Source organism: Sparus aurata, chromosome 21 (genome assembly GCF_900880675.1).
Source record: "Sparus aurata chromosome 21, fSpaAur1.1, whole genome shotgun sequence".
Classification (NCBI taxonomy): Eukaryota; Metazoa; Chordata; class Actinopteri; order Spariformes; family Sparidae; genus Sparus; species Sparus aurata.
The window spans coordinates 22,962,954-22,989,311 of record NC_044207.1 but is presented as its reverse complement, the minus strand read 5'-3'; the positions used below and the strand labels follow the sequence as shown (position 1 = coordinate 22,989,311).

The following is a 26,358-nucleotide window of genomic DNA, read 5'->3' as shown; positions in this document are numbered from 1 at the left end:
AAAATATTGTTTGCGAACCCATCCTAAGTCTCAATTAGTGAAAGATATTTTGTATGTTAGCGTATATATTGCAGCATCCAGTCAGGGAACAGTGAACATAATCATGAGAACTCTAAATAAGGAGCAGATGAAGACCACTGACACCCCTGAACTGCTAACGCCTCCGTTCACTCATACTGCAACATGCACTGCCCACACACATGCATCCGGTAGCGTTTGTAATATCACGCTTGACTTCTCTGCAAGCACAGAGTAGCACAATGTTGAATGTTACACACACTTGGAAATGCAGCTTCTACTGATCTATTGTAACACTACTGTTCCTCTGTCTCTAGGCCTACTCCCAGGATGCCTACCTCCGTGGCCACAGCAACTACAGTGGAAATGCTCGTCACATTCCTGAACCACCCCCAGTATGCTACCCCAGAGTAGACTGTAAGCCTACGGGCATGGCCCAGGCGACAGACTCAGCAGAGCAGGTCTGCCGAGGGCCAACCGCACCTCCTGACCATGGGTACCGCAAGGAGATCACCGTGCCCCCATCTCCGCCTCCTCAATCATATCCAAAAAGCCAGATGGCAGTGTGTATGCGCAACGACAGCGTGAGGACAGTGGTGGTTCCTCCTGATAAAGCCCACATGGTGCGGATGGGTCCAGCACATAGGATAGATTACATGGACCCTGTCTTTGTCAGGGGGAGGCCTGGGTCACTGGCCCAGTATCCTCACCCACGAAAGGCTGATGTTTATCCCAGTGGTCCAGGAATGCATCCATATGGAGGTCAGGCACCTCATTACCCAGCCAACCATCAAAACATTGATTGGCGCACTTACCAAACGTACCGGGAGTACATTGACAACAAAGGAATCCATTCCCATGGTAGCCGGACTATCCAGGAGAGGCTGGATAATTTGCGGGCTACTAATCAGACCGCCTTTGGCGCTGCTCATCACATTCCCCGGGGAGACTGGGGCCCTAAGGGGATACGACGGAGGAGTACATCACATGAACGATCATACCAAGGACCTCCACCCCACTTTCAGATAGCCCCGCGCAGTGCATCGCAGGACCGCATGCTCAGTGCGGAGAGAATAGGCCAAACCAGGAACTGGCCTCCTCGAAGCGTGTCCCAAGATGGCCTAATGCACAAAGCCCGGGCACGCTCATCGGACTATGTTGACCCTGAAGAGTTGGCTCGCCCCAGTGAGAGGAGAGGAGTATATGGAAGGGCAGACCAAGGTACGAGACCCAGCAGACAGTCTGTCCCCAGACACGCCATGCTCCACAGGCCCTCTCTTGGATACAGTGGTGGCATGAGGGGGCCACCCAACCCCTCTCTGTACTCTAAAGGACCAGATTCTCTTCAGACCCGCTCCTCACCCATGCTCTCAGACAGATCCTCACATTTTGGAAAGAGCACAAGTGCAGAACACTCTCTTACCGACCAAAGAGTTGCAATCAAAGGAAACCACGCGGCCCACACTTCCCAACAAGGCCTAAGCAGGGTGCGGGCTGAAACCATGCAGCCTGTTGAGGCAGGCAGAGAGGCGGCATTGGTAGGACACAGGTCGTGCTCTACTCCAAAGCTAATGCCTCAGAGGCCAAGCATTCTCAAACCACCTCCCCTAGACCCACAGAGTCAGGTCAACGGGCGAAGCCCCACGGAGTCCGGCGTTGTTCTTAGGGAAAAGCCCCCCTCTGGAAAGAACCCCAGCCCTCTGCGGCACCCCTCCTACATCCTGGCGGTAACTGACGATGGAGCAGACTCTACAGCAGATGTGGCGGCTTGCTGGCTTCCCAACGATGCACGTCGAGAGATACGCATACGTCGCCTTGGGGAACAATGTCACACCTCGTGCTCCAGCAACCTGGATGAGTCTCTGGACTCCATTCCATTTATTGGTAAGAGAATAATCAGTTGTAAACCTTCACGCCCCACATTGTCATGGCAACGGCAGCAGGCAGTAGTAACATGAGGGAGACAGGCCGTGCTGATACTGTAGCTGGTTGAAAGGCTTCTACGATAGATGCAGATAGAAATCAATTCAGAATAGATGCATAGGACTGTGGAGCATGTGGAACTCTATAGTTTCATCGTTCATCTGATTCAGTGTGTGTGTGTGTGTGTTTGTGTGTGTATATACAATGGCAAATGGACTAGCATTTCAATAGCAATATTTCAATCTACAGACTGCTCAAAGCGCTCTACAGCACTTGTCACATTCACCCTTTCAAACACACATTCATACACTTATGGCAGAGGCAAATGGCAAATAAATTAATCTTCCTGGGAAGATGTATTAATCAGGTTTTGTGGCATTCCGAGATGTTTTGTGGGATATTCGGCTTAACTGGGGCAGAGTGAAGGATGGCTTAAGCCTTTTGGAATATATTGAATTTTTCCTCTTACTTAATACATTGTTTTCTTAGAAGGTCTCACTTCAGGCTGGATTGCATTGTGGTTCAGTATTCCCATAATGCATTTGTGGTGATTAAATGGAAGTCAGCTCCGAAACAACTCTCCTACCATTCACATAAGAAGTGTTGGCAGTGCTTTAAGCGTCCGTTGCATAAAATGTTTGAACTCATACACTTAAAGAGATTATCAGAATGCTGTATTTTTCCTCTTGAATAACACATATCTAAACCTTGTGTAAATTTGATTGCAAATATGTTCGTGTATTCATGCTTTTAAGGAGAATCTGTTGTAATCAGTTCAACAGTGAGACTATATTCATAATTGATAAGAGCTCTCAGCATGTTTTCTTGTGTGGTGTGATAAGAGCATCGCTGTAGCTACATCGCTTGAGGCAAGACTGAATATGGAGATGGAGGAGCTTTTATATTTCTTAAATGTCACCTTGAAATCTACTGTCAGATTGAACATAAATCATATTTTCATGTTTGGATCTAAATTGTCTGTCTTTATGTTTGACTCTTCCCATCTGTCTCTTATATTTATTATGAATGTTTGAGTGTCTGTCTATCCATCTGTCTCTCTACCAATCTTTCTGTGATGTAAAATGGAAATTACAGGATCTGGGAGGGTGGATATTCTGTCATTTACAGTTAATCTTCTCTGTATTTGTCTTAGTTCTTAGTGTTCCTTTTGTATGATTAGGCTGGTTCATCATAAAAATGGTTAGTCCCTGAGCAAAAAGAAAAGCAGGACAGTTTTAGGATCGAAAGCCTTGAATCAGCATAATGTAACTTCTGATCTACTTATGCTTTGTAAGGTCGTACAGTACAGGAAACGTTTTGTACTCTGCAGGTAGCCTTTATGTAGGAACTAGGTCACAGGCAGAGGCAGAACTGTAAGGTTTTAGCTTGACCCAGGGGAGAAGAGTTAGTTTCTGAGTTTAATGTGGGTCTTTTGAAGCAGTTCGGTGTAGGATAAATCGAAAATATGGTTCAAAATGAATTTAAAAGATGTTTCTAATTCACAAAACTCAAAGGTGAACTTTCAGAGGCCTGCTCACTTCTGTTAATTTTACATCTTTAATAATATACACACAGCTGTCAGTTTATTATGTACACCACATAAAAGCAATGCACTCTAAAGCTCTGTCAGCATGGGCCTAGTATTACCAGGTCACCTCATAGAAACAGCTACCTCACGTCCGTGTTTGTGTAGCACATTTACAAAGGATAGGCAAAGTCTATTTTACATGTATTTACTAACATTATTATGAGCCACTATCATATTTCTTGTTCCTTTTTCTGACAACAGAAAACAGATGTTTACAAAGCAAAACGCCCACATGCAATTCGCACAGGACTAATATAACTACATGACCACTGCTTTTGGCAAAGTATGGTTGATAATATGGAGTGGAAGTTTTACTTTATCAATGACAGACATGGCAGATTCACACACGGTTAAAATCACAGGTGACTGCCGCGATTATTACAAATTACTAGAGAGCTCTAGGTAATACTAGTCCTGTGCAAACAGGTCTTGGCCTAATACAGTTGCAATGCAAATACCTTCATGAAGATTGAAGTGATTTATCTGTAGGCTGCAGTTTGTGGTGCTGTTGAATTGTACTGCATTATACTTTTTAGTTGTTTTTAAAAATATTTTGTCCACTCTAGTAGTAAAGATAAAGCTGGGCAGGAGGAATGCCTTCAGTTGTCAACTTGTGTAAGCTTTTTTTATATGAACTTGTTGAGAAGTGTAAGTTTAGAGACTAGAGTTAATTTTTTCTTACTCAAAGTCATGTGGACCTACTTCTCTGCAGTGCTAAAATTAAAGGTATTGCTCTTGAATTAAGGGGAACATGTGACAGTTTTCAGTTGCATGTGAAGAGTATCTGAGGTCACTACACTTTTGGCTTACAGTGTTTCTGCCGTTCCTTCAGTGGTCCTTGTAATGTTTGTTGTAAAGGCGGGCCAGGTGCAGACAAAGCAGGCAGTGACAGTGGTGATGCCGCAACACCACCATTCTGGGACTGGTGCCCCGGCCCAGGAGAACAGTGCCTTGTTTGTGTAAGCCGCTCGGCCTCCATCAATAGCCTGTTTGAAAGCCCACTGGTCCAGGACTTAATCCAATCCGCCGCTTTTTTTAGCTAATCTACAGACAGGTCATATCTTTTCTTTTTATCTTCATTAGATGGTCTCGCTGTGTTTTTCATTTTTCTTTTCGCAGTAAATCTTGAGTTTTGGCCATACATTTTTGTAGCAGTGTAGTCTAATTTTGGATAATGCTTTACTGTCTCTTTACAGGGAGAATGATCTTAATTTTACATAGGACCAGAGAGTGAACAGTTTTAGCCTGGGGCAGTAACCTTCCAGTGTTGCTGTAGCAAGCTGCCTGACCTGTCAGGACTATGAGTGTTTTACGAGCAGCCAAAGAAAGAGTTCTTCTGATCATTGTGCTGTATTTGTGCATCATATGCAGAAGATCACTGTGTGCAGTCATGGACTTTAATGAATGCAGAGTTTGGTGAAAGGGTCTGGTCATCTCTAAATTAAGTGAAAATTGAAGTTGTTTCTACTAAATTAGGCTTATCAGTGATGGGCAGGACCTCAGTAAGGTAGCCTGATGGACCTTTCTGTGGAGATTGTGACATCCTTTTCCTTTGCCCCATTTCAAAGTTGGGTACAGGCTAGAACTAGGACAGTTCTTTTTAAATTTAGCACCAAAAGCCCCTCGGCTGCAGAGAGCAGCTTTGTACTCAGAGCTGTTTCAGGCTTGAAGTGCCAGGAGTGGGCAGTACTCATGAGTTAAGAACTTCCTTCTCTCTCTTAGAAAGCATGTCAGAAGATGATCTGTTATGGATCTCAGCTGTGGTGAGGCATGTCAGCCATGTGAGTCACAGGAAGGCTGTTTTTAATTTTTCCTAAATCCCACAGATGATTATAGTTAATGAAGTTGTCTTTGATATACAGATGGTAAAGATAAATGTTGAGCAGGCTTGCATTCTTCCAGTCAGAGACATAATGTGCAAGTAGAACAAAAGATGTATTTCATCTCTGTGCTGACGCTAAACATTGCATTGTCATCACAGATGAGCCAATCAGTCCCAGTGTCGACCGCAACGCTGCTCCTATTCCACCCTCCGCTGTGATATCTGTTGCACCATCCATAATGACTGGTCCCTCCACCCCTGGCTCACCGTGCCCTCCCATTCGTCGTCAGCTGTCACATGACCAAGGTAAGCTGCATTTGGTTGGTTGAATGATGTATATGTCAGTCTGAGCTTGTCTTGAAATAATTATTTTATTTCTCCTTATTGATAACACACTTAGTTAAGTCATCATGGATTGATTTTTTAAAATGACAATAACTTGGGTTATAAGTAGCAAAAAAATATGATTTATTATGTTTTCATCCCTGTATAGAGTCACTGAGAAGTGCTTTGTTGGAGTCTGACACAGCCAGTAAAACAGAGCGGTCCAAATCCTATGATGAGGGTCTGGATAACTATCAGGAGGAGGGCAGAGGGTGAGAAGTCTTTTATTCTTTAACATTTGGATGGAGTTGTGAATTAGTCTGACCTTGTCTCTGACTTGAAATATATCTGTTGTTCTTCAATTTCTATAGAAGATCTTCAAGTAAGCATATGCCAAGTTTCAGGGGCCTGAGAAAGGTGAGGAACTATGAATTTACGGAATAATGTTATCATTTTTTATTTATTTTTCATTTATATTGTTTTCTATCTTTGCTTTTACCCTGTTACCCGGTAGTATTTAGTATTTAGTAAGTATTTAATGTAGTCATTTTGATCTATTTGACATGGTATGTGACATGTTTCCTGAAACAGTTATGATTTATGGATATAGTCAGGCAGGTTTTCATGCTTTCTCAATTTACTTTCAATGGCTTCCTTAGGAAGTGTTTGGAGACAGAGATGTTGTAGATATTGGGGTGTCTTGGTGACCATGTAACTGTGAGATCCCCAGTTAGAATCTACTCAAAGATCCTTGTTGCATGTCATCTTCTTCTCTCACTTTCCATTCTTCATGTCACACTCCAGTGTCAGCTAATAATGCCAAACAATGTGTCATGTATTCACACTTGCAGGCTCTAGATGGTCATAAATCTTCTGGGGATTCTGGATCTCGAAGGGATTCTTCTTCGGGTATATTTGCAGATTCTTCCAAAGAAGGTTATCTCAATTTTAGGCAACTTACTACGGATAAAAACAAGGTATGTCTGCATACTCATGTATTCATTTAACAGCAATATACATCACTAATGTTATGATGTTTGAGTATTTCTCTTTCGCTCTTGTCTCTCTGCCTCTCTAGCGTGTCGGTGGAGGAATGAAATCGTGGAAGCAGATGTACGCTGTTCTACAAGGTCACACCCTCACTCTCTTCAAAGACAGGAAAGATGCACAGTCTCATGCCTCCACGCAATCTGACGAGGAACCGCCGCAAATCAGCATCAAGGCCTGTCTGATTGACATCTCCTATAGCGACACAAGACGCAAGAACGTGCTGCGACTCACCACCTCGGACTGCGAGTATTTATTCCAGGCAGAAGGGAGGGACGACATGCTGACCTGGATCCGAGTCATTCAGGAAAATAGTAACCCGGATGAAGAGGTGTGTTCTTGCAAGAGTCGTGTAGTGTGGCCAAGTTGTCAGGATCTCTTGTAGCCTCACATGTAGCTAAAATGATGCTGGTATGGAAAATTGTAACAAAGCGTAGCACTGTTGGTTGTTTAGGGTTACAGGAAAAACAAACAAGTTTAGACCGGACTTCACTCGAGGTTTGAAAGAAATAAGGAGCACACCCGTCGGGTTAACAACAAAGCGAACCAAAGTTGGTCTTTGAATAAAACACAATAAAGGCGTCGGTGAGAAGAAGAGGATTATAGGCTTTATTTCTGAAATGCCGGAGAGGTCTGGCAGCACTCTGAGATACTTGAAGTTATAGTAGTGAAACTGTCGGTGAAGACTGCCTCTATTACCAACATGAACCAGTTTGACCACTGATCAAACATAAAATCCAATCTGTAATGCAGAAATATTTGTGTTCTGCAATCCGGGCCTTTTTAGTTTTTATTTTGTCATTTCATCATGCTTTTAGTTATTAGGCAGTGTAGGCAGAGTTATCTTCCTTGAATAAATTTGATAAAGTTGAAGCTATTATATTCTTTCGTGAGTTAAGAGGATGAGGGACTCCGACTGCAAACTACTTCACTTGTGACATTAGTACAGTTCTTGGCCTGTCTGCAGTTAACCTTCAGTTTATTTGACCTGTGTCCCAGTCAGTATATCATCCAGTCTGTCAACTGAATGTTTGTATTGGATTATATCACAGGTTTATATGTGCAGCTGTTTATAACTGAGATAATTTAGATGTTATCATTCATGTATTATGCATAAGTTATTATGTATAATGAATAGGAAGGCCCTTTTAGTTATTTGATAAATGCCTGTAAACCCAACAAAGTAGTTTTCTAAACAGTTATAGTTAGTCATAGTAAATATAAAAATCTAAATCAACTTGCTTGTAATGGAGAAGAAACTTATAACTGTATTTAATGACCATCCTTAATGTGTTTCTGCTGTCATCACAGAATGCTGCTGTAACAAGTCAGGACTTGATCAGTCGAAAGATCAAAGAGTACAACATGATAAGGTATGCAGGACTCCACATCGCCCCCTGGGGCCCGTCAAAGTACCTGACCACTCATCTACTCACCTACTGCTATGCAAACTTACTGTTAATATTTCTGTATAATGTATGTTTTGCTCTCTGTCTGGATCAGCGCCCCCAGCAGCAGGTCGGAACCATCCCCCAAAACCTCCCGCCAGTCCCTCAGCATCAAACAAGCCTTCCTGGGAGGTAAAACAGATGGCAGGGGCCACAGTCCTCATTCGCCCAAATCAGGAGATGAGCGAAGGGGGTTGAAAGGTAATGACAACAATTCCATTTAGTGATTGAAGTGCATTTCTGACATTACATGGCTATTATATATCATCTTGTGTGTGTTTACTCTTCCAGATGACTCCAGTCCACCACGGGACAGAGGTGCTTGGAAAATTGGCATCGCAGGGATCATGAGGAAGCCCTTTGAAAAGAAGACTCCAGCTGGGGTCACGTTTGGGGTGCGGCTTGACGACTGTCCAGCTGCACAGACAAACAGGGTGAGTCTCAGTCTTTTATATCTGTAATTCAGTAAAAATACATTCAGATGATCTGGGTAGCATTTTGCTTCCGTACATATAAAAAAAAGACTTTTGTATCAGCGTGTTAGAATCAGTAATCACTGATTCTTGCTTGGGTCACTCACTTTGGTTGGTAAGAAACATAGATGTATATGACGCATAACTGCGTGCATGTCACATCTGTGCACGTCCAATTATAGGTTTTTATTATATATTTTATTAGTAAATCTGGATTCCAACCAGCCACTACCCAGATAAAGCTCTTCTTCCTGGGGTTCACACTAGTAGAAATCAAACCATAATATGAATCATTTTAAAGGTAGGGAAGATAATTCTGGACAAAGATAACTGATTCCCAGGTAGTCAAAAACGGATACTTTGGGTCGATATTTGGCCCAAACCGTCAGTATTTGAAAACCACTTAGTGGTTCCCTTAGACATTCTTTCATACTCTTTGAAGAGTAAAACAGTTTTACTTGTTAAATGTGTAATGTCTGATGGTAAACTGCTCAATATTTTCATTTCTCTGTACAAAACACATGGCCTGCATCGTGATATTTGTTTCTGTAATGTATGGTTAAGATTATGATTGTCATGATGAGGGTATAAGCGTAGATTGACCACAATCAGTGATATGTCACATGTAACATCTTCCTGCTGGTTGTGTGTTGCGCAGTTTGTTCCTCTGATTGTGGAAGTGTGCTGTAATGTGGTGGAGGAGAGAGGTCTGGAGTACACAGGAATCTACAGAGTCCCCGGGAACAACGCTGCCATCTCCAGCATGCAGGAGGAACTCAACAGTAAAGGCATGAATGACATCGACATCCAGGAAGACGTGAGTGACTGACAGTTCGGTTGCACAGTACAGTGTGCCGCTTTGCTGACAACATCGTTTAACAGTGACAGATTTACACTGTGAGGACTGCTTTAACGTAATGCTCCAACAATCTCTCACTTCTCTGCAGAAATGGCGGGACCTCAATGTCATCAGTAGTTTACTGAAGTCCTTTTTCCGAAAACTTCCTGACCCTCTGTTTACAAATGGTGAGATTTTGTACCAACACTGACAAGCAACAAGAAAAAAACTGAAACGGCACTGAATTTTCTGTCAGGTTCCTCCTTTTTGCAGCTCATACTGAGGGCTTTCCTGCTTTATTCACAGAAAAGTATGCTGATTTTATTGAAGCCAACAGAACAGAAGACTCAGTGGAGAGATTAAAAGAGCTCAAGAGGCTGGTGAGTGAAAAAAATCTAATATGAGCAGCATTTAATTGAACGGCATTACATTAAGCAAACCATTAATCCTGAGACTCTCTCGCCATTTTTGTCAATTCTTGCAGATCCAGGAATTACCTGATCATCACTTTGAAACTCTGAAATTCCTTTGTGCTCACCTTAAGAAGGTTTCTGACAACTGTGAAAAGAACAAGGTATGATCGTTAACAGGATCTGTCAGTGTTAATGTCATTAGTTTAACACCCTCCAATCCTTCGGGATTATGTCATTAAAACTGATTTGTCCTAACCTCGTCTATTTAGATGGAGCCTCGTAACCTGGCGATCGTGTTTGGTCCTACGCTCGTCAGAACTTCTGAGGACAACATGGCCAACATGGTCAATCACATGCCGGACCAGTGCAAGATAGTTGAGAACCTCATCCAGCAGTACGACTGGTTCTTCACTGATGACTGTGATGACGACCCTGTTGTATGTGGCAATTAATTTGTTTTATTTTTTATTTTGTTAGCATCATGAAAGAAAACAACTCCTCATAGATAACTTAATTTCATTCTGTTCTCCATAAACATGGATATTTAAAACTGCATTAATCAGTATTTTGTACGAGAGTAGATCATTATGCAGCTAAGTGTCTTAGAGTCAGATATTTCTCTCATGAATTGGAGATAATCTCTTCAGGAATTCAATTGATGTAGTTTTAAATGAAATGCATCTCATTCATCTCTGGTGGTTGTTTATCCGTTTTTCTCATTTATGTTTTCTTATCTCCTCTTTGCTTCTCTTTTTTTTATGTTATTGTGTGTAATGTACTCCAGACCACAGCTGAGCAGGAAAGCACAGTGCAGTCTCAGCCTGTGCCCAATATCGACCACCTGCTCTCAAACATCGGACGGACCGCACCGTCACCGGGCGAAGTCTCAGGTAAATCTGAGAAAGTTTTCTTTTAGAAGCAGCGTCCAGCATTACCGCAGCAAATACATTGTCATGGCAGCAATAATAGATTTCATATATAGCTGATAAAACTGTTAAATATTTGTGTTAAAGTCTAATTGTAAGATTGAATGTTAGCAGTGTGACAATTTTAATTGCTAAGATAATGAACATCATGCCTTTTTGTCATAACTTTAAATGCTTTGAGCAAAAACAAGCCTAATAAGTTTTATTTGTGTTTATGTTAACAAAGGCTTTTTCAACAATTATTCAATGAATATATTTTTTAGTTAAACAATTGGAAATTTGTTGAAAAATACCTTGCCGTATGTAGAGCTTTGTTTTTATTAATTTATTCATTTTGGATAAAAGTCTTGTTTTGATAAGATAAAATTGTCCTCAAGTTTTATTTCCGTTCATTTGTTTTGCTTTACTCTTTCTTTCTTCTGGCTCAAGTCATTTTTTTTCTCCCTGTGCTTTTACCTGTGTTGAGACGACGACTCCTTTTCTTTCAGTTCTTTTCTTCCCCTCCTCCTCGTCTCTCACACAATCCCGGCATGTTCTTTCCCAAAGAAAATCTTAACAGGCAAAAATGAGACGATGGACGTTTTTTAACCCTTCTGACCTCTGCCCTTCTGTGTGTAGTGTGTTGTTTTTTCTCCCTTATCCCTGTCCAGCACTCACACATTACCCAATCTTGACACAGGCCAAGTGGGCGGCGTCTATCACTCGATGATGTCACTGATGGACTCTGTTTTGTCAGTGATGGACAGCTGGGACTGTAGGAAGAAGGACGAGTGTTGTGCCCAGTGTAGCTGCCTAGTCTGCAGAAACCCGCAGCTCTTTTAAATTTGGGCGAAAGGAGGAAAAAAGATAAAAAAGAAAGAAAGAGAAGTCGATGTTTGTCATTTTTCCTGTGGTGTGCACGTCTCATATATAAACCAATACCCTAAATTGAGGGGATACAGAGCGATGCTGCTGTACTTTCTCTGAAAGCCCTTCTGCTGTTTCTTGTTGTCTCTAAAGCTGATCGCAAGGACAAGTAGCATGGTATGGTCAACCTCTCCGGTCATGTGGCATAATCTGTCATGATGTCTGAGGGGTGGGTTCGTAGTGGTGGGACTGAGCTGGATGTTCTGCCAGGACACACGCGTTTACACTCAAATACAACCAACACATACAACTACGTGTTAATACTACGTATTGCTTCGAGACTTAATGACTTGTTGACAAGCAGTCAAAGAGCAGTGGATGGAACATGTAGACGTAGTGGTATTTGCCGCGACAGGAAGGGTTTTTTTTGTTTTTTTTTTATTGTTTCAGGTGCTTCCTCCTGTGTCTTTTTGTTTGATTTGTTGTCTGTGATGTCTTTATTACAAGATCTTTGTCCCCATTCAACATTAGAAACATCACATACTTCCACATCTCCCGCTATGACATGATGTAGAACACCTACATCCATCACTGACATGTTCCTCGCAATGTCTCCCTACCCAGCCCTGCGCTACACACTGACACACACACATTTTGAACCTATGTTAGATCTTTAATAGCCCGTTTCCACCGCAGGAACTCTTTCAGGGGTCCTTCAGGAACTCAAGAATGTTGTTTTCATTTTGAAAGAGGATCTATACGTCAGGGCAAGTGCAGTGCAGAATGTCGCTTATTTGTCAACCTTGCTGCTCATAAAATTTACATACAGCTTTATTTAAACAGTAACCAAGCACTAGATCCCACTGAAGAATGTTTGGATGAGAGTCAGACTATCATTCAGAGTGAATGTTGTTGATCGTCTTGTTAAAATGCAATGCTCTGCAGAGAAAACCTCGGCCCTGACATTTATGTAGACGCCCCTTGACATGCACTGCTGACCCCCCACTATTGTGGACCAAGAACTAGCTCTCATGGCAGCGGCTCACCTTGGACAGTGGACACTGTATATTTCCACACCACATAAACTGCTCAGGAGGAAAGTCCAAGGGCACCCAGGTGAATGTGAGGACCAAAGGTTTCTCAGCAGAACATTGCATTGTAATGAGCTCATCAATGTTAGCGCTTTAACATGCCAGTCCTTTTGATGTTGAGGCTGATTGCTGTATAACAGTTTTAGTCTCCTTTGCAGCCATTCATTATATCTATTTAAATACAAGCGCTAGAGTAAAAACAAACAACAACATGAGCAATTGTATCTCAGCTGTTATTATGGATTTTAATCCATTAATGGATGAATCTTTAGGGGTTTTCCAGATGTGGTGGAAATGCATTAAAAGAGGACATTCAGTTCCCGAGTTTAGTTCTTCCGGTTCCTGTAACTATTTGGTCGAAATGGGCTATTGGTCTGCTTATCTTTGTTTGCTCCAGTTTGCGTGTCTCCTTTTTGTAAAGTGAGATAAGGAAGTTTTTATGAACTTTGTTTTGCCTTTTATTTTGTTTAGAATGACACATTAAAGAGCCCCCACAGGAGTTAATCTAGCTCGGAGTAAGAGAAACCTCTCCATTATACTGAGGCTTGCCTGCGCCAGCTGTATCGACCACGACACACACTCACTGATCTGTTCAGCTCAGGCCCCTTAAGTCTCTCAGTCAAAGCAAACCTCATCACTCCCTCTCCTCTGTGATGTCTTGAGTTGGGAAAGAATGCCTACAGCTGGTTGGTGGCTACATGTGATGCTCTGTGACTGACGTGTTTGTCCGTGATGTGCCGTCGTTTCCATCGATACATGAGCATGAGCCGCTTTCTGTGTCTTGGTTAACCGCTGGGTTTTCACTTCACTTCCTCTCCTCACATCCTTCATCTCAGGCCTCCTCTGACGCTTTCTACACGTTTCCATATAGAGCTTAATGTGGTTAGTTGTCCTGCTGTGTCTCTCTCTGAGCCGAAAATGTGTCATCTGCTTCCATTCAGCCGCTCTCATTATACTCGTCATGTGTGCCAGTTTCACTCTGAACAAACTTTTAATCTGCCTTTTCTCTTTCTTTTTCTTGTTGTTTTTAGCGAGTCAGAAGGTCGGCAAACTTGTACTAATGATAATCTTCTTTTTAATACAGATTCAGCATGTAGTGACTCCTCCAAATCAAAGGTAATGTCCTCCTCACTTCCTCATGTATCACACAAACCCCTCATTCCCTTGTCTTTGCTGTTATATTCATAAGTCTTGTTTTGACGATGCTGTTTTTGTTCTGTATCCGCAGGGCTTGTGGGGGTCAGGGAAGGATCAGTGTAGCAAAGAGATGCTGCGCTCCTCCTTCTTCGCCAGCCGAAAGCGCAAGAAGCCCAAGGACAAAGCTCATCCCAGCAGTTCAGACGATGACCTGGACGCTGTGTACCCTAAGAAGGAGCTCCCGGAGGAAGGCCAGCAGCACCCGCTGTGGTCCCCAGGCAGCCGGACCGAGGAGGAGGGGGAGACGGATGAAGCCAGTGAGAAAGAGAAGCACAGGAACAGCTCAGAGGAACAGCTCGACATGCCCAACAGGAAAGAGTCTCTCTCTTGCAGCCTGACATCGCAGCCCTCTCCCTCCCTGCCTACAGAACACATTTCCTCTGCCCTTCAAGCCGGCTCCCCTTACGCCTCGCCCTCCCATTCCCCAAACCTCAGCTACCGCATGCCGATGGCTCACCAGTCCTCTCTGTCAGACCCGCCTTCCAACTACGACGACACGGTGTCCGACCTCGGTACGATGAACAGCACCAGCTCTCAGGCGTCGGTGCCCAGAGTGAGGCGAGGCAGGATGGGGGCTCCAGAGGCAGGGCCGAGCGGGCTTGCAGCAGAGGTTTGCTCCATCACCTCCGATTACTCCACCACCTCCTCCATGACGTTCCTGACTGGAGCTGAGCTCAACACTCTCAGTCCTGAAGTGCAGAGTGTGGCAGAAAGCAGGGGTGGGGACGACGCTGACGATGAGAGGAGTGAGCTGATCAGCGAGGGAAGGCCCATGGAGACGGACAGTGAAAGCGACCTGTCGGTGTTCACAGTCGGAAAAGCAGAACATCGTGACCCTCAGGAAGCTCCTCGGCCCCTCCCCTCACACAGACTCATTGAGTGTGATACGCTTTCCAGAAAGAAAGCTGCTCAACAGAAACACAACAGCGAGTCTTCACTGGAAGGAGCGTGGAGTGATAAAGATTCAAACAGGCTCTCACATGTAATGGGGTCGGTCAAAGGACGCTCCACAGGCAGCCTCAGCTCCTCGTCTCGTAGCGAGTTAGATAAGGCTGAGCCAGCGTGGAAGCTGAAGATCACCGACAGACTGAAGGTGCGTCTGCGAATGTCTGTGGATGACATGTTTGGTGTGGGCAGCCAGAGGAGCCGGTCCCCGGAGGGCCGCAGCAAAAAGAAGAACATCAGACGCAGGCACACCATGGGCGGTCAGAGGGACTTCGCAGAGCTGTCCGTTTTGGGAGACTGGCAGGTCAGCATCGGCTCAGGCTCTCGCTCCGAGCTGTCGGCTGTGGACCAGCTGAAGCCCAAGTGCAGCTCTCAAGACTTCTCCATCGGGGACTGGATTGCCCGTGAGCGCCACCGCACCAGCAATCCCGAGGTCAGCCTGGACCTCGCTGATCAGCAGGGGGCGCTGTGCAGTGCAAGCTCCCAGAACCTCGGCGCCTCGTCCTCGTCTGAACTCCCACATCGGGCAGCGGAGGCGCTGAACGGCGACGTCCCCCAGAGCAAAAATCTGAGCCTTTCGGCCACCGCTCACCCACATAAACTCACAAGTTCCCAGGTGGTCCATTCACGCTTCTATCAGTACCTGTGAGGAGTGTTGGACGTGTGTGACTGTGTATGTTCTCGTCTGTGAGATGTTTACCTAATTGGGAGTCTGTCAGTGTAATGTTTGTTGTGTGACCAATGTTCGTGAATGGGCATGTTGTACAAAAATTGTCTGGAGTGTGTGTGTCTGTAACTGTGTGCGTGTGCTTGTGAAAAGAGAATTACTGCACACAGGGATCGTTGATCTTGCTCATGTAGAAGCATGAAACAAAATCTTGTTTATACCTTTCAAATTTTTTTCTTTTTTTTTTTTTAAATGACAAATGACTTTGGGATGGCTGAGCAGGAGGATTTCCTCCCTCCTAATACAAATCCCCGTTATGCTGAAGACTGAGAGGACCTGTGGCTCGTGAAACGATGAGCTTGTGAAGTCTGCGCAAGGAAGTTTGAACTGTGACACTCGAGTTAGGTTTTAGTAAAGTGGCTTTAAGGATGAACTGACTTTTAGAACGAATAGGAAGTAGTAAAAAGAGATTTTTAGTATTGCAAAGGAACTATTTTTGTGTAAAGAAAGTTACGATCTTCAGAGTCAGCGAGTCTCTCAGTAACCAAATGAAGAATGTACAGACATGCTTGCTGTAATACTGACTAAAAGCTTTAGATGCTTGTGTTTCACTCTAAAGTGTACATATCCCTATTTTTCTGTGTACTTGAATTGTGTTTTTGGTACAGCCTGCGCGTGTGGACCGCCTACAAAGCCGTCTGCTGTCGAAGGGGCCTTTCCAAAGGTACAAAGGTGACGAGGAGACACTGGATTTATGCAAAATGGAAACGTAGTTCTTATTCATCCCGGTTATGTGGTTTTAAAGAGCAGTGAACAACATCCCTCTGATGCAAGTGTTATGTTTTAGTGTTCGTGGTTCACACATGTGTCAGGCAGCAGAGGAAGAATACGTTGGAAGAAAAAAAAAAAGAAAATGGGTAATCAGATCAGAATATCATGTTTCTTCTCAATAGGAAGTGCCTCACAATGAAATGTTAAGGGTGCCATATTGTCTTTGTCGAGACACACGAAGATGTTACTGTGAATGACATTTTTATCGTCGATTCTCAGTCATTCTCCAGGTTTCTGTAACAAAAATGCCGAGCTTCCATTCCTTAGGCATTCCACTCTGGTCTTAACATGTTTTATACGCATTTTTTGTTATCTCCTGTTTTTTTTTTTTGTTTTTTTTTTCATTTTTTGATTTTAACAGAACTTGAATTTTAAATATTCCTTGTAAAATAAGTAACTTAAATGTACATATAAATGCCATGTTTTAGCTGCTTTACTTTTCATTTCCATCAGTTGGCAGGATTCAGTACAGTATTGTGAGTTGATGAAGATGATAATGATGATGATGATGACGCTCGTGGCCTGTGTGGGTGTTGTGTTTGGTACTTCTCTGTGTGGAGAGGTCCCTGCATGAGGAAACACTTCATTGCGCTGGAGCGTTTGTAACAATGCTGTGTTCCTCTGATTGTTAGAGGGGTGTGCACAGACTCCTGAAACACTGGAAATAAATTTTGTCAATGGCAGATGGTTGTTTTTATTTCTTTTTTTACTGAGTCACATGAGTATTTCTAACAAAGAAAGTTTTTATCGCTCAAATCTTCTTTCTAATTTGAGTATCTACATCAAACTTAGTGTTGAAATTTAAGCCTGGTCTCCTTCAGAAGTTTTGCTGTCTTTCAGTATTGAGTCAAATGTGATTTAATTCAAATCTATTGATCAGTTTTCACTTTGATTTGAAAGAGTTTTCTCTATATCCAAAAACACACATTAAATCTTTTTTGTTGTTGATCTGTAAAACATGGGTTGAAGTTTTTTCAGCTACTTGAGTTTCTCAGATCTTGATTTGCGGTGTCCGTTTCACCAATCCGATTTAAGCAACCTGATGCTTAAAAAAGGAGCAGCTGAATTCGGGTGACCTGAATTCATACTTTTGAACACTGAATACTTGAAACCCTATTAAAAAACAAAATACAAACTCTTATACTTATTCAGTATAAGATTTAAATGTATAACACATACAAAATTCCATTAAATATAATTGGACAGATGATTTTCCTATATGAAGTTTTTGTTTCTTGGATCATGTGACTGACCGAACACAATCTGATCAGGTCTGATCAATCTTCAGCAGTGTGGGTGATCAAGTTGGAAATGTTCACTTTGAACTCGGATGTCTGAAGCAGCAGACTGTTGTTTGGGATTGATCTGAAAGTTATAAAGTGACCTTCATTTGTGCACGTCTCTACAGTTTCCTCAGGAAATTTGAAACGGGGGAACTTCAAATCCCATTAGTTCAGATGGATGATTTTCAAAGCAAAAAGTTGAAATGCCATCTTACATTTAGTGGGTGTTATTCAGCTGCGGTCACATCCATTAACAGAGGCCTTTTTTTTTTTCGAGACTCACAGTAGTAAAAGACAAATATAATCAAATTATTGATGGCTGAATATGATTAAACTGCGTCTGTTTCAGGGTTATGTAACTGGGCGTGCTGGTTCACTGCAATGAGTTACTGAGACGCTTGAACAGAAATGATCCATCGGTAATATAATCAGCGACACCTTCGCTTTTTCTGTGGTGGAGTGAAGCTGTCATCAAAAGTAAAGAAATTATTAAAATATTCAATATATACATTTTCCATGAAATTCACAATAAATGGTAAAGTTAAATGTAAGGATTAATAATTTTTAACAAAATTGAAAACGTATGTTTTAGTTTGCTTTTGAATTTTTACCTTTGTAGTAATTCCCTATTAATTTACTTTGCTATTTAATTGTCTATTGTATTTATACATTTTTAAATGTATATTTTTATTAATCATTTTGCCTCTGCATTTGCCTCTCTTTATTTTCCCCAAATGTAATGAATTTCTTTATTTGTTCCTGATGCATTAATCGACATTGATGGTCTCAGGCTGCCCAGAGAAACCATAGAGAAATTAATTTAAAAATGAATACATTCATAAATAAAATAGCAAATTCAATACGGAAGCAAGAAAAAGGGAAAATAAATCAATGCATGTCTCGTTTTAAAAAATACATTTTTAACGGCTGCATTTATTGTCGATATTATTTTAGTTATTCTAATGACAATTCATTTATTGAGTCATATAGTTATTTCTAATTTTTGGCAGTTTTGGTCCTCCATATTTTCCTGTCATCACAAGCTGGGCATGAAGTCTCAACACCAGTACACAAATCTCAGCCCTCAGTGTTGCTGCAATACTTCTCCCGCACACTAGAGGGCAGTGACGCACTCTTGAGTTACACACCACAGTGATGTAAAGTGACTGATGACACCGACTTAAAGGTACATTTCAAAATGCTTTATATACAAGTTGCACATACAACATAAAGACTTAAACAATATAAGATTTATACACTTTGTACATCAGCTGACTAGAAACCACTGACAATACTAACAGAAGTGACGTGAGGAGAGAGTCGAGCCATTGAACACACAAAGAAATTCACAAAGTGATGAAAGTTCAGCAGAGTAACTCACCAGTGTGTCAGTTTGGAAGGTAAATATCAAGAACTGTCTTTGCAAACTAAGTACTTTACATTATTCGTCAGTGTAACACCATCTTTCAAGCAGACGTACAATTATCTTGTATTCAGTTCTGTCTAATGTTCTTCAGATGAGATGCGATTTTAAACTCCCCTCGCTAACACGTAGCTTAACATTTGAGGGAAGTAAAAATCATGATCTGGTTTTGTGGAGTTCTCAACAGAATGCACAGCTCAGACGAGGCCTATCCACGTTCACTCACCTTCAGTGTCATGCGTGGGCTTCCTAACATGAACACTTCACCCACAGTAAGGCACAGTGACTAAAAGAACAAGAGTTCGATTCAGAAACATGATGAGGGAAAGTATGATCTCATACCATTTTTGTATAGACACTGTGTTTTTTTTTGTGGTTTTCCTTTTTTTAAGTAACAACACACATTGTGCCCTCGTTTTGTCAAGCAACTAAAGACTGATGCAGCCGGACATCCACTCATAGACACGACACTGAACAGAGAAATTCTGAGAAACAAGTAGCGGTAATCATACTCGTGAACACAATTATCAGCAGGTTGGTCGGCAAAAGGTGATCAGAAAAAACGGGCAGCCTCTCAAAAAGATAAATCTTGATACGATAAACTGATCTTCACTGGAGGGATATTTTGTGCTGCAAAAGCGCTCGATGGATGTGCCGGGGGGGGGGGGGGTGAGATGGAGACGCATTGCTCAGGGGACGTGATGTTGGTCCTCTATTTGTCCACCAGAGGGAGCGCTAGTCCGTATAATCCAATAGCAGAGAGAAGATATAGGCTGTTCACATCTGAGATTTGTTTTAGTCTTTCTGGCTGGTTTTTCCTTTTTGAGGAGAGGATGGGGAGGCGGAGGGGGTGGAATGAAGGCCGAGGCCCCTTTTGCACATGCAGGTGCTGCGATGTCAGAGTGGAGCTAAAACCTGATTGGACAGCAGGTGGCGTAGGGGGTCGATGGGGTTAGAAACATCAGTTGCATATTGTGCTGTAGTAGCTGGCTGCGGGGCTGCTCAGAGTGGGGGGAAGGTTTAGCTGTCGTCCTCGTCCTCGTCCTGCTGGTCTTCCGTCAGCACCTCCGGCACCCGGAAACACTCCTCGAAGAAGTTGACGAGGGACTGGCTGAGGTGCTGCTGCGTCCCTTCACTGTGTAGGAAGTGTCCCTCATCTGGGTAGATCTGTAGATAGAGACACAGGAGTGGGTTTATAAAGAGCCGCGCCTTACTCACTCGGGTTTTTTGGTCATTCATTACCCATTTATGTGAGAAAGTCAATATTTTCCAGAGCCCAACACAACAATCCAGAACCCTGAAAATATTCCTTTACTGCAAAATCAAACTGAGAAATTAAGCGTGTCCTCCGCCGCTTCAACAATAACGAGATAGGTTCTCAGTTTCTCAAGTTCGATCTCGAAACATTACTAGAATATTCATCTGCAACCATTTTTATAATGAACACAGTGAGTCAGTGTCAAATTTGAGAATTTGGGTTAGGGTTAGGGTTATTCTACATCATAGCGAGATTTATATTATGAGGGGTTTGGGGTTGTTTTCACTGCTTGGACACTTTACAGATAAAACAATTAGCTGAAAAAATATGATTTTGCAGAATGTGTGCGGACTGAAAGCCTTGGAAAAACAGAAGTCGTGAGAACAATCTCGCCGCCGGAGATTGTGATTTTCTTTCCGACTGCACCACATGATCTTCCTGAGAACAAGTTCATCTGCTCCACTCAGACTTCCAGCCAACATTATCAAGAAGTCCTTAAAGTGCTCAGAAAATGGGGATTTGGACATCTACGTTTCCATGGCAACTGGGCAAACCTCATCTGCTCAGAAACATCCCGCGATGTGACTGAAAGCTCAGAAACAGCTCAAAGTGGTGACGCCTTCAGTCGACACACTTCAGTCGCTTCTGTTGCTGTTCTTATACTTTTTGCTTTACACATTTCTGATGTGATGCAGTTTTATTGCCATTTACACTTGTTGCCTTTTGCACAAAACAACAAATACACCCTTGTTGCCTGTGTACTTGACTTCTATTACATTCTGTAATCACATTTGTGTGATCTTAAATGACATTATTCTGTGAACAAATGCGATCTGCAGCCACAGTTAACACGAGGCTTTGACAGTCTGGATTACATAAAAAACCCAGTGGGTATCCTCCCGCTTTAATGACGATGTGAGCACGTGAATGGATGCCACAGTTACGGGCCGTAGGAAGCTGCAGCTCACCTGTAGAGTGTAATTGGCCTTCTCGCTGATTAGATGATTGATGAATTTGGCCGTGTGCTGGAAGTGAACCTTTTCTGTGGTAGTGGGGGAGATGAGATTGGAGAGGCACATTAGGGTCTGAACACAGTTACGTAGCTGGCGTTTCACTCAGCACAGCATGGAGCCATGATATAGAGTATGTTACCGTCAGCGGTCGGGTGAATTATCAAGTACTGCTTCTGCAGGAGCTGACCCGCTCTGTGTGCTAAATTTGCCATCTGAAGGAAAGAGCAGAAGGAAACATCCAACATTTATGTCACGATCGTCCTCTTAATAATCACCCTGAGATCCACCAGATTCCACTTTAGCAACAACATGTTGGTTAAAGAGGCTGAAATGTTGAAACTTTACCGTGTATACCCGGGAATCTGTCTTTGAGCCGAGGTACCGTTCTGAAAATGCAGACGCTGCCATTTTGAAAAGGGGATAAAGGAGTTAGAGGGATCGGGCTTCTTTAGACAAAGAGCATGAAATCTGAAGAATGTGTGGGAAATTATACCATAGAGCTCAAAGTCTGTGATGGGGGAGACCGCTGTTCCACATTTAAGCTGGTTGAACTCCTCCGAGCTCAGGAGCATCGTGGCTAAATATCCTCCGTAGGCCTGAACAGAGAGAAAGGAGACACAGAGACGTGCTGAGAAGTCTAATTCACTGTGCTGTGTGATGGGAGTTTCCATGCGAGGCCGTTGCCGTGAGTCTCTCTGTTCTCCTTACCTTTCCATAAACTCCCATCCGAGTCTTATCGATGTAAGGCTCTTTGGATATGAACCTAAAAAATGAAGGAAATCAGATTAAACCTCCGCTGGTTTGTTTTGGGGACCTGGCGATTGTCAAAGCAAGCAGTTAAAATCAAGGTCGTACCTGAGTGCCTCCAGCTGGTCCCGCTCCTCCAGTTTCCCCAGTTTCCTCTTGACTTTGTGGAGGAAGTTGGTGCCTTGGAAGCCGCTGCCGTGGCCGTCGAAGCGGATGACGATGGTGCTGAAGCTGCTGACCAGAACCGTGGCCCAGTCCACCCGGAACTGCTCCGATACCATCTGCCCGCCGGGCGTACCGTCCCTGTGGGAGAATACAGGCGGAACGAGAACAGATGAAATGAATGAATCAAAATGAAGAATTAGGGGAAATGTTTATCTACAAGACAGCATCAAGGAGTGGAGGCAGTTAAAGGAACAGCTCGCAATATCATACTATCCAATGAGGGATCACAAACCATTAAAAAAAACGACTTTATCTTCAAATCTTCACAAATACTATCATATGAATGCTAATTGTTTTACTAATAAAGCATCTAGCGCAGAATATTCTACGTTTTTATTACATCATGTTCAAGCCTTACAGTATTGTAGTGCTGTAACAATACAGGATTACATTTGATGAATTAATTGGCAAAGATATGAAACATTTCCTGTTTGTGGCTGCAGAAATGAGAGTATCTGTTGTTTTTCTCTGTCTTTTATTAGATGAAGTGAATATTTTGGGGTTTTGGACATGATCAATTTTACAGCTTCACATTGAGCCCCTGGGAACTGTGACAGGCAATCTGTTTTGAATTTTTCATTACAGAAGCCCTGAGGCTTTTTTTTCTACTGCTCCATTCTAAAAAAAAAAAAAAAAAAAAGTAATGTGTGTAACAGTGAATTTTTTTTTTCATGTGTCAAACCAGGTGAAAAAAAAAGAATTCTTCATGAAAATTTTATTTTTCACAAAAAAAAATGTTCTGTGTGAGACATTTGTTTCACGTGTTGTTTCAGTGAAATGATTTTCTTTTTTTGACTCAAGTGTTTCTTTCTGCAATGCTCATTTTGGCCACAAGAGGCAGAAGTGCACCACCGCTCTGCCGTTAGTGTCACAGGTGGACTGCTGTGTTTTATCGGCCTTTTCATTAATGTGTGTCAACAGTGAACAGTGAATCACTGCAACTGAGAGGAAGGCGAAGAAAGTGCATATTTCTGGCACAGAAAACGGGTTGTATGTTTCTGAGATGGAGGTTGGAGAACACGTAGTAATTCTTCCGTTCCATCAGCATTACGCATGAGTGCCACCGCAGTATTTCTATGTTTACAGCGATCACACTGACTGCTTCATGTGTCCAAATTGTGCATGACAATCAGCGGTGACCATCAGCCTGGGACATCATTAGAAAATGGAAGTTTGAGACGCAAACACTATTTATTCTAGTCTAGTTACGGTGAATTTGGCCTGCATCGTGATCAGGACTCACAACAAGGATATGTAGTGTAACGATTCTGTGAGAGTTACAGGCTTTGATAAATCGTACATTCCATACTTGGTGAGGATCCAGCGTTTTGGATCTCTCAAACTAGGTAATCAAAGTTAGAAAATCAGAACCTTTATGACTTTTGTTTTTTAAGAACTCTCCTGTGAATCTCCCCCAAACAGGAACGTGCAAACTTCAACTTCAATTGTTGTAAAACTGTAATATTTTGTCTCTTTCCGAATGAAAACAGATGTATTCATACTCACACCAGCAGCAGTAAGGGGTAATGAGCTGTTTCTATGAATCCGGCTGGCTTCAGAATCTGCATCGTCAGAGCTGCAACAGACAGGACGAGGTTACTGGAGATCTCATAATATAAGGTGACCGGCTGTAATGTCATTAGGATGGACACACAGGTTAATTGTGTATCCGCTGACTCAACGTGAGCGGGGGGGAACATACTGTAGTCGTCTATGACGATGGTCTTGTTCTCCACTTTGGGCATCTGCATGTTGTTGTACGTGTTGTTCACCCGCTCGTTCGTCTCCACGTCAAACACCTCTGCAGGATGAAAAAAATGGTTTTATGGCAAATCTATTTATCAGTGAAATTTCAGTGCAGATATTTAAACACTCACTCTGTTTGTCCTTGGTGCTGTAGATCGCAACGCTTGGCACTTGAGGACCTACACAGAACAATTCGGGGGAGAAAACAGTTAACAGGAAAGCAAAAATAGAAGCCGATAGTTCAAATTTCATCAAACAAGGCAATATCAATAGTCTCAAATGCTTCCACTGTATCAGTAATCAAGAAGCCCCTGAAATACAATCCTATCTGCAGCAGAAGTATCACCTTGTCTCATCTCAAACAGACTTCAGAAACAACCCTCCCAGCCAGCTCTGCAGTTAATAATCTACTTCCGTCCCATGAGGGAGCAGCTTATTATTTCACAATGGCTCCACTCTTCAAAGGTCCAATTAATGAAGAAAGCCACTGGCACTTTTCCTCTCTGGAGTGAGCCCCTTTAAGCAAATCGGCTTCTGAGGAGGACAAACAATCCTCAAACACAATGCTAACCACCGAGCCCTGTGTTTCATTCAAATACCAAAAGAGACCACACAGTCTATCAGCTCAGCTGTGCTCAAATGACTGCCGGCGTGCAGCCAGACAAGACATTTATTCCTGTGGCTAATCAGAGCAGCGGTTTGAGGCTATCTGCTCACGTCCAGTTCGATATAAGCTCTCAACCTGACATGGAGCACTAATTCAATTACACGCTCTCAGACCAAAATAAAAAAAAAGAGCCTGGACTCGAGAGGTTCAAGGTCAAAGACGCTCACCTTTACAGTAGAGTACGAAGTAATGCATGTTGTGGCTGAATGAAACGTCCACGTAGCCGCAGTTGAACTCACAAGACAGGCAGCAGCGGTTGAACGGAGGGATTGTGTCGGCGCTGTGGGACGGAACAGAGTTCAGTATCATTGTGTGGCGTAAAAGGGATAGTCCGGGTTTTTAGTGCGGGGTTGTTTAAGGCAATTATCCACAGTCGGTGTATCACCTACAGTAGATGCGGGTCAGCACGCCCCCAGTTTACAGAGGCTAAGCGATGAACTGCTGTGGGACGGATATGAACTGTAATGATTTAATATGTGTAAAGGGGCCCCTCGATCACTTATCTCAAGGTATCAGAATGACAATTGGCTCTGCAGGTCACCACAAGTCTCCCCTTCTCAGACATGCGGTGTGATTTATTGTTAACGTGTTACTTTCTATTCTAAATACAGTGTACTTGAAAACTTTATCTGCACACTGGGGTCACTAAACACTTGGAATTGCATGAATTGCGTATAACTGGAAAGCGGAGACTCGAATGGATTCGATCGTCCCAGTCGTATTCATGTGTGATGATGTCGGTCCACCATAGTAGCCATTTAATTGTAACAAAAAAAAAAAAAAGCTCTTGTCATTATGAAAAGAACTGCTGAGAAAAAATATTTGTCAGGATCGACTTCTTGATTCATCTTGAGTTCATCTTCCTGCATAAAATGTGTGCTCAGATTATTATAATTGATTGTTTTTCGGGCCCTATCTATCTTATCGCATACGATATAAATCACAATTAACTGCAATTCTTTTGAGGGGCCAAATTATACCTTATGGCGGGCCAACTTTGGTCAGCTCTGATTTAGAATATTTTCCCCACTTCACCTTGCCATCAAACAGCTATTTATGAAGCTGTTATATATCCATCTATGCCAGACTTTTTTCGACAAAAACAGCAATTTTACCTCTCATAATACATTGGTTGCCGTTCTGGTCTGCTGGTTGGCTTGTTCGTGTTTGGTGTGGCTTTGCTGAATGAGAATTAACCCTCTTAAAAACCGAATTCACACGAGAACACAAACAACCCAACCAGTCACGCCAGCGGTGGAACAGCAGCGTCCTTGTTCTGAGAGGTAAAATTACTGTTTTTGTTAAAGGAGTCTGGAGGCTCCGAAGGGAGCCGATAATGGCTTCAACTCCCCATCGAAAAGGACCTGTCTGAGGGAAAGGTAAAGTGGTGAAAAAGTTCTAAATATAACGTACACTCAAACTGATGTTGATGTTTTGAGGTGGGCCTTTTTACAGGCGGCTAAAACACCCATCCACACACCTGTACTCCTGCTGCTCCTCCAAACGGGGATGACGCCGACAGCCATCTACTTCTACACTAACTATGGAGTACCTCTTCCAAACCCCACTTCAAAACACAGGAACTATGCTATTAAGTAG

The 26,358-nt window shown here is 42.7% G+C and overlaps 2 protein-coding genes across 8 annotated transcripts in view; one reads left to right on the top strand and one right to left on the bottom strand.

The window, feature by feature from the left end:
* The window catches only part of arhgap21b (Rho GTPase activating protein 21b), a 41,859-nt gene extending 24,779 nt beyond the window's left edge, over positions 1-17,080 (top strand). For both annotated transcript variants that reach the window (XM_030401785.1, XM_030401787.1), the window contains 17 exons: positions 336-1,902; positions 5,511-5,657; positions 5,845-5,947; positions 6,047-6,092; positions 6,527-6,652; positions 6,754-7,053; positions 8,034-8,095; positions 8,226-8,371; positions 8,462-8,604; positions 9,302-9,460; positions 9,591-9,669; positions 9,788-9,861; positions 9,966-10,055; positions 10,164-10,331; positions 10,679-10,784; positions 13,842-13,873; positions 13,986-17,080. In XM_030401785.1, coding sequence (XP_030257645.1) covers positions 336-1,902; positions 5,511-5,657; positions 5,845-5,947; positions 6,047-6,092; positions 6,527-6,652; positions 6,754-7,053; positions 8,034-8,095; positions 8,226-8,371; positions 8,462-8,604; positions 9,302-9,460; positions 9,591-9,669; positions 9,788-9,861; positions 9,966-10,055; positions 10,164-10,331; positions 10,679-10,784; positions 13,842-13,873; positions 13,986-15,548 — 4,911 coding nt within the window. In that variant the 3' untranslated portion in view covers positions 15,549-17,080. The remainder of the gene's footprint in view (positions 1-335; positions 1,903-5,510; positions 5,658-5,844; positions 5,948-6,046; positions 6,093-6,526; positions 6,653-6,753; positions 7,054-8,033; positions 8,096-8,225; positions 8,372-8,461; positions 8,605-9,301; positions 9,461-9,590; positions 9,670-9,787; positions 9,862-9,965; positions 10,056-10,163; positions 10,332-10,678; positions 10,785-13,841; positions 13,874-13,985) is intronic.
* A 1,787-nt stretch (positions 17,081-18,867) lies between these two features.
* The window catches only part of LOC115573062 (dipeptidyl aminopeptidase-like protein 6), a 93,889-nt gene continuing 86,398 nt past the window's right edge, over positions 18,868-26,358 (bottom strand). For all 6 annotated transcript variants that reach the window (XM_030403676.1, XM_030403677.1, XM_030403674.1 and 3 more), the window contains 11 exons: positions 24,927-25,039; positions 24,224-24,271; positions 24,049-24,147; positions 23,853-23,922; positions 22,230-22,424; positions 22,083-22,137; positions 21,868-21,970; positions 21,720-21,775; positions 21,514-21,586; positions 21,330-21,403; positions 18,868-20,270 (listed from right to left, as the gene is read on the bottom strand). In XM_030403676.1, the coding sequence (XP_030259536.1) occupies positions 20,124-20,270; positions 21,330-21,403; positions 21,514-21,586; positions 21,720-21,775; positions 21,868-21,970; positions 22,083-22,137; positions 22,230-22,424; positions 23,853-23,922; positions 24,049-24,147; positions 24,224-24,271; positions 24,927-25,039 (1,033 nt within the window). In that variant the 3' untranslated portion in view covers positions 18,868-20,123. The remainder of the gene's footprint in view (positions 20,271-21,329; positions 21,404-21,513; positions 21,587-21,719; positions 21,776-21,867; positions 21,971-22,082; positions 22,138-22,229; positions 22,425-23,852; positions 23,923-24,048; positions 24,148-24,223; positions 24,272-24,926; positions 25,040-26,358) is intronic.